General features: G+C 57.7%; 7 protein-coding genes across 7 annotated transcripts; 2 read left to right on the plus strand and 5 right to left on the minus strand.

The window, feature by feature from the left end:
• Positions 1-33: 33 nt before the first annotated feature.
• Positions 34-423, plus strand: MBP1_3 (Transcription factor mbp1; the record flags this gene model as incomplete). The annotated part of the gene is made up of 1 exon (XM_066781850.1): positions 34-423. A coding segment is annotated over one exon (390 nt), but the record flags the coding sequence as incomplete, so codon positions are not given.
• A 1111-nt stretch (positions 424-1534) lies between these two features.
• On the minus strand, positions 1535-3251 carry SLS55_010469 (uncharacterized protein; the record flags this gene model as incomplete). The annotated part of the gene is made up of 2 exons (XM_066781851.1): positions 1535-3013; positions 3243-3251. 2 exons carry the CDS (start codon positions 3249-3251, stop codon positions 1535-1537), a joined length of 1488 nt encoding a protein of 495 aa, XP_066627663.1.
• A 1682-nt stretch (positions 3252-4933) lies between these two features.
• On the minus strand, positions 4934-6233 carry SLS55_010470 (uncharacterized protein; the record flags this gene model as incomplete). The annotated part of the gene is made up of 3 exons (XM_066781852.1): positions 4934-5412; positions 5470-6012; positions 6152-6233. 3 exons carry the CDS (start codon positions 6231-6233, stop codon positions 4934-4936), a joined length of 1104 nt encoding a protein of 367 aa, XP_066627664.1.
• A 385-nt stretch (positions 6234-6618) lies between these two features.
• Positions 6619-7347, minus strand: SLS55_010471 (uncharacterized protein; the record flags this gene model as incomplete). The annotated part of the gene is made up of 2 exons (XM_066781853.1): positions 6619-7221; positions 7324-7347. 2 exons carry the CDS (start codon positions 7345-7347, stop codon positions 6619-6621), a joined length of 627 nt encoding a protein of 208 aa, XP_066627665.1.
• An 860-nt stretch (positions 7348-8207) lies between these two features.
• SLS55_010472 (uncharacterized protein) lies at positions 8208-8594 on the minus strand (the record flags this gene model as incomplete). Its single annotated transcript, XM_066781854.1, has 2 exons — positions 8208-8520; positions 8575-8594. 2 exons carry the CDS (start codon positions 8592-8594, stop codon positions 8208-8210), a joined length of 333 nt encoding a protein of 110 aa, XP_066627666.1.
• Positions 8595-9721: 1127 nt separating this feature from the next.
• Positions 9722-11158, minus strand: SLS55_010473 (uncharacterized protein; the record flags this gene model as incomplete). Its single annotated transcript, XM_066781855.1, has 3 exons — positions 9722-9945; positions 10028-10622; positions 11060-11158. 3 exons carry the CDS (start codon positions 11156-11158, stop codon positions 9722-9724), a joined length of 918 nt encoding a protein of 305 aa, XP_066627667.1.
• A 3169-nt stretch (positions 11159-14327) lies between these two features.
• Positions 14328-15443, plus strand: YOX1_2 (Homeobox protein yox1; the record flags this gene model as incomplete). The annotated part of the gene is made up of 2 exons (XM_066781856.1): positions 14328-14332; positions 14372-15443. 2 exons carry the CDS (start codon positions 14328-14330, stop codon positions 15441-15443), a joined length of 1077 nt encoding a protein of 358 aa, XP_066627668.1.
• Positions 15444-17617: the final 2174 nt, after the last annotated feature.

The raw sequence follows: 17617 nt of genomic DNA on the forward strand, positions 1-17617 counted from the left end.
GACGATCCGGTATGGGAAGAGGAAACAAGGCAGCAAGAAGAGGAAATGGAGGCTCTTCAACGCGAAGCCGAAGCGCTCATGGAACTGGAACAGCAGGCCGAGCTCCAGCAGCGCATAGCACACGCAGAATCCAACGCCGAACCACAACAAGATGGCAACAAGGGTAGCGAAGCCGCCACCCGCGAAAGACTACGGCTGGCGCTCAGCCTTGGTAATGCTCAGAAGGTACGACGTGGCTTGGTAAACGAGGTCGTGCAGAACTTGAGCGTTGCGGGCATGGGTGAGCGGCAGACTGAGTATAAACGGCTCATCATGGGAGCATTGGGAATCAGAGAAGAGGACGTCGAGGGAATGCTTCCTGAAATATTGAGCGAGTTGGAAGAGGCGCGGGAGCGCGAAGTGCTGGAAGCAAGTCCGGAGTAGTAAGTCGGACGATCGGGCATTCTTAATATTTCAACAGCTACTGCTGATGCCGCAAGAGGCGTATATATCAGCAGTGAAGCACAGGCACGGTCAGTGTATTTCGGTGCGTTTTGCTTACGACGAGAAGAAGAGGCCACTGCGAATAGTGTGGCCATTGCTGAAGCCTTTTTTCTTTCTTCTCAACCTTTTCACGACGTCTACGATGTCAAACTCAAGATTGAGGAGGTTGTTCCAACGAGCCATCTGTACCCTTTCTTGCTCCTCCTTCCCAGTCAAATCTTCCTGAACGATCTGGTTTAAGGCGTTGAGCTGTTTGACAAAAACATAAAATACCCAAAGAAAAATCGAATCCAAAACCAATCAAAGCATTTGCAAGGCGTTGGATAGCAAGCTGCTCCGTTCTTCCCTATTGTTTCCTCATGTTCTTCAGCTACTACCCCGCCCACGTTTGCTCGGGCCCTCTCTCTTAGGCTTTTTCCTTGTTCCCTTCTGAATGTTTGCTCTCTTCGGTTCTGTTTTTGGTTGTCTGTCAGGTTAGAATACGGACGGTGGATATCCAACGCGAAGAAGGTGCCGTCGGTGATGGGTGTTGAATGGTGGAGGCCCACCAGATACGGCGGGGAAATAGGAATGGGTAAACTTGTATCGGTTAGCGAAGGAGAATGTGGACAAACGAGGAAGGTGGTTTGGACGGAAGACTTCCTTTGCGAAGGTCCTTCCGGATGAGCGTGCGTCGGACACATCTACGAATCAGTGGTTTTTTTTTTTTTTTTTGATGAGAAGTTGGGAAATAACGAAATTATATCAGTCGAGGACAAGGTCCTTCCATCAGCTCCCTTCAACTCTGCTAGTCAAAAGAACAAGAATGGGGAAAAGAAAAGATCAGATCAGCGATTTGAGCCGGAGTTGCGAATACGCGCCAACTGGTTTCTTATACGACCTACAACCTACGTAAAGTAGCAAGCCCCCCAAACTCCAGGAGAGAAGGAAGACGCATGACAGACAAACAGCAACCACTATTTCGACCACTTCCTCCCCGAGACCTCCGTCGTTAACTCGAACCGAAAGCGACCAGCCCGCCGAAACCTTCATCTCCACCCGATATCCCTCCTCATTCCTTCGCCACGCCATCACCACCACCACCACTCTTCCCACCGCCGCACCCATACGCCCACGCGATGCCCCTCCCCACGCCCTCGCCGCTCCAATACGCGCCCGTGACGGTCCCCAGCGCGAGGAAGCTCGCGGTGTGCTCGCCGGCGAACCACACGCGGCGCTCGGGCAGGCCGCGGCGCATGGCCTCGACGTCTTGGTCGCCGCGCTCGAGGCCGGTCTGGAAGTTGCAGTAGCTGCCAAACCCGGCCAGCTCGTCGTTGGTCCAGGCGGTGGCGAGGACGGAGTGGGGCCGGTGGGCGGGGTTGGTCGGGTCGAAGCCGGGGAGGCGGGTGTAGTAGGGGGAGAAGAAGGAGAGGAGGAGCTTCTGTTGGGTGTGGTGGTCGCCGGCGGATTTGAGGAGGAGGGAGGCGAGGTGCTGCGAGGTCGGGCCGAAGGTGTAGAAGAGGAGGGTCGGGTGGGCGGTCGGGCCCGGCAGGGCGGCCATGTTGACGCATTCTTGGCTCCAGCGGTGGGGGTTGGTCGAGGCGGCGTAGAGCGGGGACGTCCACTGCGCGAAGCCGGGGTAGTGCCTCGGGCTGCTGCCTTCTTCCGCGGCGGCGGTCGGGTCCGGCTGGTGGACGGGGGCCGTGGTGGCGGTGGTGTTGGGTATGGTCTGGCGGGCGGAGATCGGGACCGGGGACGTGGCCGAGGGGGAAGGCGAAGGAGTCTCCCAAAACGCGGTTGGGAAGGTGATGTAGAATTTGTCAAGGCAGCCGTATCCTATGCTGTCGATGGCGTCGGATAGGCGTTCGGGTAGCGGCGGCGAGAAGGCTGTGTCCTTGTTGCGCTTGAGCCAGCCCAGGGGCGTGGTCATGACGACTTCGTCGAAGAGCATGCTCTGGCCATCGTCCAGATGCACCTTCACGGCGCCATTCTCGTTACCCTCTTCGGCGACAGTCTCGACCTTCTTCACGCGTTGGCTGAACTTGACGTCTGCGCCTTCGAGCGCGGGTTTCGCTATTCTCTCCAGAATTTTGTGGTAGGTTTCCGCGACGAAAAGGTTCTCACCGTCGATGCACTCCTCGAGCCAGAAGAACCTCAGGCTCTGGCGTTCAACGGGACTGCCGACGAAGGCCCCCCACATCTCGGCGATGTCGTGCAGTAGATGGCGTTTCTTCTCCTTTTCCGCCTCCTGAAGGTGGTTCCAATTCTCGTCGGTGTACAGCTCCTTCGTCTTCTCGTGGATGTAGTCAAGCAGGCTTTTGGTCGGCGGTATCGACGTGCTGTTCTGCTTGCTGAACTCCATTCCATCACCTATTATGCTCCATATAGTTTCAGAGGCCTCGACCGCCTCCTTCTCGGAGAGCTGTGAGCCCTTCGAGTCGAATATACCCTGGCGCCCGTCCCAGTTATGCGTGATGGTGCCCGTTTCTTTTGCCAGGTCCAAGATCGGATTGTCTTCAGTTCCGTGAATCCAGTTCGGACCGCTACCAATCTCGACAAATTCCGGTTAGCCCCTGATTCAAACCTTTGGCAGAGCATTCTTGAGAAGGTCGCGAAGTTGTGGGCAGTGCATTGAAACATGCACCTGTAAAGGGTGAGATGTTAGATGTGCACAAACTACCTGCCTATTATTTCTTCTCACTGGAAAGAAAACGCACACTCCACAAGGATAGAAGACTCGAGGGTTGGTTAGAGGCTGACACCAATCAACCTAACCTCACAGTGTTCATGCCGACGTGAAAGTGGGTACCATTTGGCACGAAATCGGGACGGTGTTTGCACTGAACCTACCACCTTACCTTTGGTTTCCGGTACACTACTCGAGAACGGGCAAGGAAGAAGAAGAACCAAAAGGCAAGAGCTCAGGAGACAACCTACAGATCGACCATTTGACCCGCCTGCGTTTTCGCTTGACAAAGCTGCAAAGGTCATGGAGATCAGAAATCATGCTCATCCACAAACACGCAAAACCACTCACCCGTCCACCCACTCTATCTCTTGCCTCCAACACCGTCACTCTCAATCCCGCCTGCAGCAAGATATCCGCACATCTCAGACCGCTGACGCCGGCGCCAACGACGCAGACGTGCGGTTTCCTGCCGCCCATGGGCAGGGCGCGGCGGATTAGCGGCAGCGACATGCTAGTAGCTGCTGGTTCTGCTCCCGTCGGTGATATTGTCGGGGAGTTGTAGCCGCTGTCGACACGGTGGGGAGAAGTGGAGACGAAGTACTCTGGGCGATGCGGGCTGTATCGGAGGTCCAGCTGCGCGCGGTCGAGGCTGCCGTCGGTGTTGAAGCCTCGTATGGAGTGGGATCGGTACGCTTTGAGCTCCATGATGTCTACTTCAGAAAATGTCCCTTTCTTTGGTTGTGTTTGTGGTTTGTGAGGATGGGGTATGGCGCTGAAAGGGGTATATAGAGGAGAGGTGGAGAAGGAAGGAGGTTTAGTGTTGTGGGAGGGCTGTCACTCAGGAGCTGCAGGAAAAGAAAGCAAAAGAGGTGGAGAGGTGCTCCAGGAGCGGTAGTGACGTGAAGCTACAGCGGCCCGTGATAAGCTGTAAACTAGTGTGGAGCGCGGCGGATAGCTCCCCAGCAGGCACGCGCTAGAGAAGCACGTACTCCCGGCACATGGCTTCGAGTGGGCGCGTCTCAGATCTGCTCTCCTCTCGTCCCATACAGACAACAAAGGTCTACGACCACTGGCCGGCGTGCGGGACCACACCACCTGCGTGGGCGAGACACGGGGCGCCCGGATCAGCACGCTGCCGGGAGTGCTGATTCTCGCTTGGCTAAAGCAGGATCTGTAATCCATGAGGCGCGGTGCTGGATGGACGAGGCGGTGGCAGCTCGTTGGTCCGCCTGACACAGAGGTGCAGTGCTCTGCCGCATCCGTATCGCGGCGCCAAGTTGACTCACACGCCCGGAAAACGATGGGGCGGTATAAAGGAAACAGCTAGCCGTGGGTCGCGGGGCGCGCGGGGCGTCATGAGGAGCGATGCAGTGCCGATGGCAGCCGGTGACGCGACAAAGAAATGAGGCTGAACAGGAATCAACGACTTACCTGCGCTGTGGCCGGGGCCGGGGCCAGGCCAGGGCTATCACTGAAGCTGCAGTGGAATAAGGAAGGAGAGAGGCGAGTACAAGCTGACCGAAGCAGCGGGCTTTTGCCGTCTTCATCCGCCTCGATAAGTCGCGGCCGCTGATTGGCCCGTTGCCCAGCGTTGCACCCGCCCTATTCGGGCAGCCTGTTTCACCTCCCAATGCAGCGCCATCGAAGATGCAGTCTCAAGCAATTCAAACGCAGTTGCAGCGCCGTATCTACCCTGTACGCATTTACCTACACGCAACTTTGTACACAAGCCCGCCCGGAACGCCCCCTGTATCCCAGAAACCCCCGGACACAGCAAATGCTTCAAATGCTCCGCTTCTCATCGTAGCTAGGCGTCCTTCCATGCAAGACGCCCAGCCCGTCGCCGCGGTTCTTTCTCTTGCCATAGAACTCCGTCAGTGCCTCGCCCACTCGGAAGCACCACCCGCCCGCGACCATGACACCGCTAACCACGTTGACCAGCCGGATCAACAGCGCAAGGAACCCGCCGTTGTACTCGGAGATGGTGAGCATGATCGGCTCAATGTCGAATTTTACAAAGACGCCCGGCACCGACACCTCGGACACGCCGTGGGACTGCTCCGTCACGGCGTACTGGTTGGTCACGATGGTGTGGCTGTTGTCCGTGTACACGGTCGGCACCACCGAAAGATAGTACTGGAACTTGTAGAAGTGATCGTTCTCCGTTGGCGTCACAGAGCGCGTGTCGTCGAGCGGGTTGGTGAGCGAGGGGTAGTAGGGGCCGAACGAGAGCTCGTTGATCTGGTGCGAGAAGTTGAACTCTGCCACTCTCCGTCAGCAAATTGTAACCGTATTCGTTGCGCTTCCTGGCTTCTTACGGCTGTGGTCCAAGTGCTCGCCAAACGCCATGTAGCCATGGCCTCTCGCCGTGATGTGAAAGTCGCCCTGCACCCTGTTCGCGTCCAGACTGCCGTAGATCCTGCACGCGTCCGCGGGGCCCCTGAAGCGCGGCGTCTTGGGGAACTTCCTCTTGACCTTGGCGCCGACGTAGTCGTGCACATCCTCCTCGTCGTACCTCTTCTGACCCTGGCTGCGCTCCAGCTTGTGCACGTTCTTGCTCTTCTCAACCCATGTCAGCCAGCGCGTGTTGTCCTTGGTCAGCGCGGATCCGGCGAGGATGCGGTCGCCCGAAGCGTCCTGGATGTTGACGTGCAGGTCGTCGCAGCGCATGGCCACCACGACGTCCAGGTTGATCTGCATCTCGTGCCCGACGCCCTTCTCGACGCTGAATGTATGTGACGTCTCGCCCACCCACCAGCGCATCGTCTCCGTGATCGAAAGCCAAACACATGTTACTATCAGAAGCAGCGTCCAGTTGGCGCCCTGCGTCGTCTGTTGGAGGTATGTCTTCTTCGTCTTGGCTGGAGGGAGGCTGTGTTAATCAATGGTCGCCAAAGAAGAATATTGCGATTGGTTTTGCAGGCCAGGCACGAGCAAATGCAATGCAGGGCGCGCAGCGAGGTGCCGAGGCGAGGGTGCATTCGAGAGTGGCTGACTTACGAAAAGCATCGAATGCCTGGAGCCCGCCGCCGGAGGGCCCGAAGCTGTCCTCGGAGAGGCCTTGGTCCGCGAAGCCGTTCATGGTAGCAGCTGGGTTCAGCGACTGCTACATGGAGCGGCAAAGGAAGCAGAGAGGGGTGTTGCAAATCGGTGGGCGAAGGCGCGCGCAAACGGTTGTCGGAAGAGGCCACCTCAGCTCCAGCGAGGGTCCGCATGGCCTGTGCCCCCGCCTGTCCTCCGCCGCGCCGCAATGCGACGAAGCTACCGGCTAAGTTGAAACAGGCCCAAGTTGAAACATGCACAAAATTGCGGCCCGCGTCATCACCGGCTTGCCTCCAGACGGGACTCTTGTGAACTTCTATTTTTAGGCCGTCAAGCCCGTTCAATTAAAAAGTCGCTGATATACTACTAATACTCGTACAGTTTATGTCGTAACCCATCAACCGTGACTGCCTTCTACTTTGATTTTAGGCCGACGTCTCCTTCAAGACAGAGTAAGGCTGATCGCCACTGTCGCCCTTGTCCTTCGGCTGTGCGGCATCGAGGCCACTCTGCTGAGCCTGACGCTGCATCTTCTGCTCCGCCACGCGGCCTGGGTCGTTCTTGGTGCCGATTTCACTGTTGAAGCTGGCGTTGGGCGCGTGGTCTGGGATATCGCCCTCGGTGAGGTTTGCGCCCTTCGGCTTCTGGTCCTTCTCGTTCAGCTTGCCGGCGCTGTACGCAGTGGGCGCGGTGCCGGCCGCGCTGCTGCCCGTGTTACCGGTAGCACTGGCCGTCTTGTTGTAGGTCGGGCCCTTGCCCGTCAGGCCGCTGCCTGCGTTCAACTGCGCCTGCTCGGTCCACTCAGATTGCGCATCGCGCGCCTCAGCATCCGCAGCCGCGTTCAAAGTGCGGGCGGCCGAGGTGTCGGTGGTGTTTGCTGTGGTGCCCGCGCTGGACTGGGGGTTGACACCAGACTTGGGGTTGCCGGCGGCGAAAGAACCATCGCCCTTCAAAGACTCGGCGGCCAGAGAATCGCTGGTGACGATGCCGGTGCCCTCGGAGACGGGGGGAGCGGTGGGGTCGGAAACCTACAGTACGTCATATCAGCCGCTGCCTTATCGTAGTGAGGGGAGTTTCCATGCATGTGACGCAGAAAGGTTGACCAAACGGCTATGCTGAACTTGACGTACCTTCTGACCGGCGGAAGACGGCATGATGTTTGTGCGAGGTAGATGTAGATGGGAAGTTGTGGGGTTGGATGTGGTGACCGGAATCTGTTGCGGACTGGAGTGATGAGGGGTATCTTGTGGTGTGCAGAGGCTGCACCGCTGCAGATATAAGCAGCAGGGGCTCCCTGGAAGCAGGAATCTATGTCATTGCCAGAAAATGCCTTCCACCATAGTGACATCATGCGCGCATAAACTGTGGAGGTCGGGCTCCCGTGTGGTGACGATAATTGTCTAGACTATCCACGAACCGATCTGCCCCGCATGCCATAGATCGGCCGCCCTCACCACAATCACCTCTTCAGCTGTTTCCGAGTGGGCCGGAAAACGGCAATTTTGCAATATCGAGCCTTGATTTCCCATAGGCAATCCGGCTTGGCAGATGCACGTGCAGCCGGGTGGCGATTTTACCATTATTGCTTCTCCCTTGCAACGTCACAGCAGCGGGGCGATTGGCGCGGGGACCCATGGTCTGGACGGATCTGGAGTCGTGCGTTGTCAGAGCTAGTTGCATTCATCACGACGTAGGCACAAAGGGAGATGCTGCAGACGCAGGTTTTAGTTATGTTCGATGCGATCTGAAGGACCCAAATACGAACCTTTTCTCAAGACAACAGTTCAAAATATTGATTATGTTTCAACCACTCTTCTCACGATCGCGAGGTCAATGTATGTATCATCATTATTCATTTCAATGATTCGTGTCCGAATATCTATAGTACACGGGATGCACCCAGGTTCGCCTTTAATAGATGTTTTGAGAAACCGTGAAAGGTGCAGGCTGCGCCAGTCAATGGCCGCCAAAGAAGATGCTACCCTTCACCGCATGTTTCCCCCTGACTCTTCGTTTACTTCCGGGTCTCCTGGGTACCGGTGTGGCCCCTCGCCTCCTTGGTGACAGCGTCGTTGGGAAGGCCACCGAGACCATCCTTAGCGGTCCGGCCGACATCGATGTTCTCGTCACTGGTGGTGGGCTCGCGCAGGGTGCTGGCACCGCTGCCGTGGGAGATGTCGTCGGAAACCTTGCCGGAGCCGACGTTGACAGTGCTGGCGTCAGCAGATTGCCAGTCGGAGGCGACGGGAGGCTGCTCGGGCAGAGGAAGGTTGGCCTGGCGCTCATCAACAGTCTTGGGGTTGGCGCTCTCGACACCGGAGATGGGACTGCGTTGCATTAGCTATATGAACTGTGGGAGTAGAAGGTGTAGTTCCACTTACACGTTGTTGGTGACAGTCATGATGATGGTGTTGTAGTGGAAAGTGAGGTTGAGTGTGTGGTTGAGTGTGTGGTTGAGATAAAGCGCGGGTATCACAGAAGAAGTGTGTGTAGAAGATGAAGAGAGAGCCAGGGCGGGAAAGCTGTGGTTTTGTAGCATGCGGCATGGCGAGCACAAGCAGAGGGGCAGTTGACGGAGGGGTGGTGGGGCGGCTGATGACATCACAGGAACGCAATTGCGCCGACCGCACTCTGCAAATTCGCCCCACCTATCTCCGCGCTGATGTGCAAGGTCCATGGCCACATCAAATTGCCATAGATCGAAGATTCAAGAGGCCCAATCGCATTTGCGATCGCCGGCCTCCTCCCCGCCCGTTGCGCAATTTCCCTGTCCGCTTGGCACCCTACGTTGTCCTCCCCGTTATGACGCAAACCGCCTCCACCGCGCCCGTTGGTTCATGGCGATTCCAGGCTGAAGCTCGAGACTGTCACGGCATCCACCAACCCTACCGCGTCACACTGAGGTGCAAGCCCCGGGCCGAGACCCAACGGCCAGAGCGCCGGCCTCAGGCACAGCCGATGGCTACACACTAACAGGGCACATTTTTGCAAGCCCCAACCCCCGACACGAGGCCAGTCTCGGCCAGGCCCGAGAGTGATTAATGCTCGCTTGCTGCCGTGTAACCCGTTCCTACCCAAAGGCCGGCCTTCCCTGCTTCATAAGCGCCGTTCGCCTTTTGCTGCCTGAAGCGCCCGAGGTGGCAACCATATGGCTTTCGTCAGTGAACAGGCAACAGCCGTGGTCTGGAAGACTGTTGAGTCCTCGTTGTGATTCATCTCTACAGATGTTTCAGCAGCATTCTAGCAACGACAGTACCGAAATTAACCGCTAAGAAAGGAAGTGAGGACTGCTCAACGCTGCCGTCGTCCAGCTCACTTGCCGTGTCAATTTGAATTCCCTCCCCTAATGCCACCGCAAAGCAAGGAAAAAAAGAAAAATAGTATGTGCCAAAGCATCATATCCCGCCTGCCGCGCTGCTGAATGCCCCTTGACCTATTCCCACCCTGTCCAGCCATCCCTCGGCTGGCGGGTGAGATATGCGCCGTTCTGTATCATTCCTTCACCACTCTCCGTATATCTTCGGGTATCTAAGGGACGCCAGCCCAGGCGGATGCCAGCCAGTCTCTGAATCGAGTCATGCGGATATGAGGGAAAAAGCTGTTGAGATTCGCATCGGTGAAGTCGTGTTGGCCGTCAGCCGTCGCAGCAAGGTTCTGCAACCTCAACTGTTCCGTTTGCGTCGACGCGAGCGATGCCTTGTACCTCAGCGTCTGCGTACTCTCGATCGTGGGCTCTGTGTAAAACTCCCTTCCTGTTGTACGTGGGTCAGCATTCGAAGAGGATGAGGAAGTGTCAAGCAAAGTGGCTTAAATCCCACAGCCTCAACTTCTCACCTCGAACACTTCGAGCGATGGAGACCAAGTCGTAGACTTTGAGCCTTTCGCTGCACATCCGGAACTCAGGCGGCCACGTAGGCATGTCCAGAGCTGCAACGACTAGTCGTGCAGCATCTGAGGCGGCCGTCATGCAAACAAAGGACGGGCGATTGGCCGAATCGTACGCCGGAACCTGGGCAGTCATGTAGCGGAGGTCCAGAATGTAGTGACCTTCCTGACCAGCGCCAGTCGAGGACCCCAGACGGCCGGCAGCCAGGCCGCCCGGTTGGAAGCGTTCGTAGAAGATGCCGCAGACAAAGACGGTAGTAGCTTCAAAGTATTGGCGGTAGTGCTGGAGGTATGCCAAAGCGGACGCCCTGCCGCGGTCCAGCGGATCGTTGTCCTGTCGTAATGATGGGGGTCCCTCATATTCGGCGGGCGCAAAGCGACGCACACCAGCGTTGACTGATGCCTTGATGAGCGCCAGTTGCGGAGGGCCGCTGACCGTGGAGATCACGATGTCTATGCCTGCTAGGGCATGCTCAAGAGAGCTCAAGTCATCATAGCTAACCACTTGGGTCTGATAGCCTCTGGATTCGAGATTCGGTTGTGCCTAAAAGACAGTAAGCGCTTTACAGACAAGTTTGTAAGGAGATTTGATGATGAAAATGGCGAGGCTTGAATGTTCAAGCGATAGCTGGATGCTGACGCTTTGTAGGGGCCCGGGTACAATCGGACAGCGTGCACGCAGCTAAGGTGAAGCCCGGAGAAGCCCCGCAGTTGTAGCAACTCGTGAACGGCATAGCCAGCCTCGTGCCACTTCAAAGTTGCGGGGCGGGCTAACAGATTGCGACCGCCAGATATGCAGACACCCAACCCCGGCCAAAATTCCAAACCGTGTGAAGGACCTGGATATCAAGCAGTCCCCATATAATGGGTTGAGTGCCCCTGGCGGTCTCAAGTGACCTCCTGTGCCTTCGGTGAAGGTAACCGCGTCGAAAATTGACGGGAAAGCGAGCTTTAGCACAAGAAGACAAAAGTGACACTTACCTTTCTCGAGAGCAATACAAGCTGGTGGCTTGTTTCCTCCCTAACGTAGTGTGCGATAAGCTGCGCCAAGCCGCTGGTCCCTGCAACTGCGACACGCATGATGTTGGAATGATTTTGGGTGGGGTTTGGGGATCATGCGGCTGTTCCAACGAGGTGGTTTCGGATTAAATAGTTGAGCCTCCCCTCTCTCAACTAATAGGGCAATAGAGCCGCAAGCAGGTGCTGAGTAGCACCCAAGGCGTCAACCGGACCCAGGACCAAAGATCATGAGGCTATACACAAAAGCTTGACTCACCAGTGGCCCCCTATTCGGCCAGAACTCGTGTATGACTTCCAATGACCGCTTAATCTCAGCGAAATATCCCGAGCCGGGGTCGGCCGATAGTTACGGATTCCGGACCAGGTGCCTAGCAAATGCTAGCCAGTTATCCAGGTGGTGACGACAAGGTGGTGTCGGTGACAGTACACTCAGCGAAAATCCCGCGGAAGCAAGACGGTGGTTCCGAAAGGCCAGAACGAAATGTAAGTGGCCTAGGACAGCACTTCTCTGCTCCACTGGCAGGCGGTGTCGGGGGTCTTGAAAAATTATGGAGCAGCTGCTGCCTACGCCCGTTGTCCCAAGTCCGGCTACAGCGAGTCAAGTGGGATGCGCCTGGTGGTTGGCTGCGAATCGGCCGAGACACTTCGTGCTGCGGTTTGCCATAATCCCAAGATCGTGTTCACAACGGCACAGGATGTAATATCCGACAACCTGGGAGCTGGGAATCCCGCGTCTGTGGTGGCCCGCCAGGAATAGCCCATGTGGCTTGCTCGCCGGGGAACGCCTAGAGACCTCACAAGAGTCCGGGACCTCTGCCTGACTCAAGAACCGTGACCGCAGCCAAAACGCCCGCTACCAACGAAGCAGTACCACCAATTTGGTTTGGAAAATGGTCCCGATGCCCGCCGCGTAGAGGTCGTACGCACGCCTCCAGCGTTGGCATCTGGTGGCGGTAGTAACATCCAGCCGTTGCAGTTCCAAGTCCGCCCAAGCCGCGTGGGGTCCGCAAATCCTAAGGTGATGGAGGGTGTTTAGATTCTAGCTGCTCGGAATCAGTAGCTTATAGGTTCTGATTGGCTGTCGAGTAGCGAGACTGAAGACAAGGGCTGAGCGAACTGAAACGGAGTTTTGCTGCGCACTTATACTATCCCTTGGAGGCTGCGGTACAAGCGACCAATGGCACTCTTCGAACCATTTCTCCGTGGCTGTGACTTGGCCCGATGACCCGAAGGACGGGGTTGGAAGAACCAGGACATATCAGCCTCCCGACGCCACTGGCGATGACTGTGGTAGCTCTGGCCTCCTAGTCGGCCGACAATGAACTGTTTTCTTTTTCTCACTGCAGCCTACGACCGCCTTGTCTTTGGAATACCTGCATGGCGGCAGTCGGAGATAATAGCACCTCGTCCAATGGCGGAACGCGCTGCAATCAGCAGAGTAGCTCCTGGGGCCAATGCAGCAAACGGTGAGGAGTCGGAGGATTACTATTATCTGAACGGGTGGGAGACGATCGTCGGCTGTACCGCACACTGAAGCTAAGATTCTACGTTGGAAAGGGCCGAATCGGAATGTGAGGTAAGCCTGGGCAGGACGGGGTCACGGAGGGATTTTGGCATACCCCAGCGTCTGCCTAAGCTGCTGTGAGATGAGGGGCAAAACACTAATTCGAGTATCGACAGAAGACGATGGGCATGGCCAATGAAGCAATCGGAGCGACTAGAGAGCCCCAGAGGCCGCCGTGGCGCGGGGTCACGACGAAGGCCGAGTGAGGCTCGTCTGGTGACGGTACGGGAAGGAGGTTGCTCCGGTCTTACGCTTCACGGCTGGCCTAGAGTGCTTGCTGCCTGGCCAGTTGCCTCATGCCGTCCCACATCCGACCTGGTCATATGTACCGACAAGAGTAAAGAGCGGTCCGGGAGCCCGGCGGCCTCTACGCGTAGGGCTGGCGCACAGGACGCGCACGAGTCGCGCCCCAGCTGGCACCACAGCAGAGGGACGGTACGACCGGAGAGCGGGGCGCAGGCGGAGTTCCCCACGCGTGGCGACTCACGTGAAAGCGCGTTTTGTGCGCGACAACAAGTCGACAGCGAGGTGAGTGATCGCGGTCGGGAGTGCTGCGAGCCGCGTGTCGGAAGCGAGCAAGCTGCACAGGGCCTTGCGGGCTGCTGGATTGTGGTGGTTCTGCAAAGGGCACGCGTGCGGGTTGGGGTCGCGCCTCGCGTCATCATCCCGGGGTCGAGAGGAGGGCAGCCGCTGTGCCGCCGATCTCGACACACGCGCGCATTCTCCACCACGCGTCCATACGAGCTGTCGCACCCATACCCATCTTCTATCCCTCGCTGCTCCCGTGGCTCGTCCATTTTACCTTGCCTGCTCCCGCCTGTCGCCATGAGCGATCCCGGCTCTACCACCCCGCCAGCAGACGCGGCGAAGCTGTCGAGTCCTCCCTCAGGCAGCCTCGCATTCCTCGTACACTCCCCCGACACCGTCAGAAGCAACCTCCCGCCCGACGTCGACAACAAGCCTCTTGTACGCCAGAAACGGAGAAGAACCAGGTCAGTTTTTGCTCTGTTGTGCTCCTCCACACTGTTAGCGGCGCGAGACGCGTCCAAGCCCAGCCGCCTCAGGGCGTGAAACCTGCAGGCTTCATGTGCCGCCGATATCATGCTAACATCGTTCTGCGCGCGAAAGCCCCGAGGACCAGAAAATACTAGAGGCAGAATATCAGAGAAACAGCAAACCGGACAAGGCTGCGCGTCTCGAGATCGTAAAGCGCGTCGCTCTTGGCGAGAAGGAGGTGCAGGTAGGGATCCCCGCTTGGGCCACTTACCTGCTACACGTACTAACACTACGCACCATCAGATCTGGTTCCAGAACCGCCGCCAAAACACGCGTCGCAAATCCAAGCCGCTCGAGCCGCACGAAATCCAATCGCGCCTCTCGAGTTCTCAAGAGCCCATCACAGAGCCATCTTCATCCGCCCCGAATTCAGACGATGCCGAAGCAGGGGAGCAGGAACAACAAACGGCAGATGTCACAGTGGCGTCGTTAAACGACTCACGCAGCCTTCAAGAGACCCCGGGCAAGTCTCCAGCTCGTGGCACTGAGCACTTATCAGAAGAAATTCCCTCCCCATCCACGGCGGACTTAACGAACGTCGAATCCCAGACAACCAATGCGCCAAATGAATTGCGAGAGAGTTCAGTCCAACCCGGTGGTGCGGGATCCATGGAGTTTGGTGGCTCGCAGCCTCTTTCATCATCGCAAGAGAGCCAACGCCAGGGCATCGGTTATCTCGCGAATCGCCGTAGCCAGTCGTTCATCCGCACTTACGAGGAAGCAACCACGGAGAACTCCGGCTTGGTGCCATCGTCGCAGGAGCAGCCGCCCTCTCGGACCTTGAAAAAGTCCAGCTCATTTGTGCGACTATCCATGACCGAAGATGGGAACGCTAGAGTCATCACTGGCGAGGACTCTCCATCCCCACCTCGGTCTCAGCCGAATCCAGCCCCGGTGAGCGAGAGAACGGAGGGTCTTCGTCGCAGTTACAGTGCTGCCGCCCTGAACGACCGCCTGAAGCAGACTCAATCGCCCCAGGGTATTCAGCGCTCATTCTCAGGACGGTCTCGGGACTCAAGAGCCTGGGAATTCTGGTGCGACAGTGACGCAAGAAATTCCCTGACTGAAAAGGCCAACCAAGAGGGGAGTGGCTCTGCGGCGGATGCCATTGGTCTTATACGCTCTGCCAGCAAAGGAGCATTGAGGCTGAACCCGAACAAGCGTAATGCCCAGCTTCTCCCTCAAAGCTCTGCAAAGCGTGTCAAGCTTGATGGAAAAAGCACTCACCGACCGCCTCTGTCTCGAGCTTCATCATCCCAAGGACGCCTCCAAGGCAAGGCGGCCCCTGTGAGTAGAACGCCATTGAAGAAGAGTCAATCCGCCATCGTAAAGAACGTCGATGGCGATGGCTTCGAGATCCCCCAGACAGAGTCCGACAAAGAGAACTGGGAACCAGGTGTTCCTGGCGCTAGCGCCCGTCGCACCAGGCAGCCCATCGCCGGTCAGCAGCCTGGTCAGCCACGACGCAGGGTCTTGGGCGAGAACACCAATATCATGAGCACAGGTGCCAGCCTCGGGGCTATGATGGATCGCGAGAAAGGGATGAAGGCCACGCCGCACAAGCGGCCCCAGGCTACTCGCACCAGTAACCCCGAAGATGACGAAGAAATTCGCGCATTCATGGGCGGTGCAGGTGGCCACAGCCAGAGAACAAGTGTCTCAAGCGGTGAAGAGCTAGGCTGTGTGGAGGGCCTTCTCAAACTCAGTCAAGGTAACTGGAGATGATGTCGATGTGTCTTCCTTACGGGTTGGCTTTTTGGCGTAGCGGGTAACGACAAAAAAGGACTTGGCGGGGGCTCTGGTGCAATTGGGCGGGTTCTTGTCATGCTGGCGTTGGTCGACGGTTCGACTTGGTGTTCGCGTATTGAAGGCCATGTAGGTCTGGCTTGGAACTGCAGTAACGCGTGTAACTATGGACTATCGATTAGGCATCTCAGCAGACAGAGGCTGAGTGTCTGGCATTGTTACACAGCTTCGAAGACGCAACGGCGCGCACCCTGTGGGCGGCGGGCAGCCGAATGCTTGTCTACTCTCTTTGTCTGTTCGGACAGGTGCAGTAGCCGGGAAACCCCGGATGTAATGCAATTCCGCATTATACCGTAACCGATAACTCCTGCATTCGGTTTTCAATCTATCATCACCTTGAGCATCCCGATCTCTCCTTTCTTTATGCCCATGTAGACCATTTGCCGCGGCTATGCGCGGTTGTCGCAATATCCATTTCTCGCTCTCTGCCGCGCTGATCCGGTATCACTTGCCATGAGACATGCATGGGGCTTTGGCTCAATCGGTTTGCCGCTTCTTTTTTCTCATGCATGCCTCCTCAAGGACCATCAGATCGTAGATCATTGGCTGATCCCTGTCCAAAAGGAACGACCTGATAGGGGATTGTACTGTACACAAACGCGTGTTCGAATGCTGTCGCTGCTCTTGCATGCCGCAGAAATGCGGGGTTTTCGATGCGGTTCTTCGCGCAGCGGGGGATCCTAGCAAGTTGACGGCAAAAGGGAAAGGGGAGAGGGCATGGGTGGGCACTATGCGATAGCGATTCAAGGGTCCGACGCGGATTCGCGGCCTTTTCGATTTCTATCGCATTCGAGTGATTGAGGGGGGTGACCGTGCCTCGCGTGCGTGCGCGAGCCAACCGCAGTTCTCAGCACCAGCACCATCACTGAACGATTGGCGGTTCGTAGAGGGGGAAGTGTGAGGCGGACAACATGTGGTCTTCTGGAAAAAGCCGTCCGTCCGCGGCAGATCGACCGAAAAGAAAAGACGATTGCGTGCATAAGTTCATGCGCCGTGCGTTTGCTGCTGGAGCGCCTGCCGGTGCTGCTGGTGCTGGCGCTGCAGCTGGAGTGCAGAGGCCGGCCAGCCGGGCGCGTCCGGCGGTGCCGCAGAGCTGTTTTCTGACAGCAGAGCATCGTTGGGGATGGTTCGTTCGATTGGACATGCCGCGCCAATGAAACATGCATGGCGGAAGGACGAAGGGCCGCGCCGCCCTTGCACATGCTTTTGCCGGTTTTGATGAGCTCCGCACGAGGCTGGCTGGCTCAACAGTCAATTGATCGGTGAGCGAGCTCTGAGGATTTCGGTGTGACGCGTGCAGGACGGAGCACTGCTGGCGCGCACGACGGCTCAACCGCAGCGGCAATTGAAGATCCATCAGCACCGCCAAGTCGCACAGCCCGCCCTCTAGTGGAAGGAAGCAAACACCTCTGGCTTTTCCGCATGCGTGATGCTGACGGGATCGGTTATTTTTGGCGTATCTCGTATGCCTCCACGGCTGAGCGCTGCTGCAAGGGCAGCGCGCCGTCTGTCTTCGCTTTCTCCACCGCAGGCAAGCGAGTATTTCTCGGTTCGGAGGAATGCCATGTCTGTGGCATGGAGACTTCCAGGACCGGGGGCACCGGGTGCGACGAACGACGGTCAGCTCACGCCCCGGAATCCGCCCCTACAGCACTCTAGCGCGCTGCAAGTGCCCTCCTTCGGCAGCGGACAATTGTCCTGGGGAGAGGTGCAACGGCGCCGGCCATGGGGCGCTGATTGGGCGGCGGGCGGGAACATGTGCGGCGCGCCCCTGGTCGCAGGCGGCTGCCCTCGAGCCGGAGTCCTGCATCGACGTTCGAGGCCAGCGGAGAGCGCGGCTTTGGCGACTGCAGCAGCAGTACCGATCGCGCGATGCCGTGGTGAGGGCCGAAGTGCGCCGCGCCAGACGCGCCAGGAAGGCGCCAGAAGCAGCAGACGCGCCAGAAGCATCACGGAACAGCCGGAGTGTCGAGCGCTCACGTGCAGGGGCAGCGCAAACCAGCCGGCGTGCGACGGTGTGCGGGCAGGCAGAGGCTGGCGGCTGGGCGGTGGGGAGTTCTGGCGCCAAGCAGCGCGGTGCCCTTTGTCGCACC

The sequence above is a fragment of the Diplodia seriata genome (assembly GCF_021436955.1).
Source record: "Diplodia seriata strain FDS-637 chromosome Unknown scaffold_13, whole genome shotgun sequence".
Lineage (NCBI taxonomy): Eukaryota > Fungi > Ascomycota > Dothideomycetes > Botryosphaeriales > Botryosphaeriaceae > Diplodia > Diplodia seriata.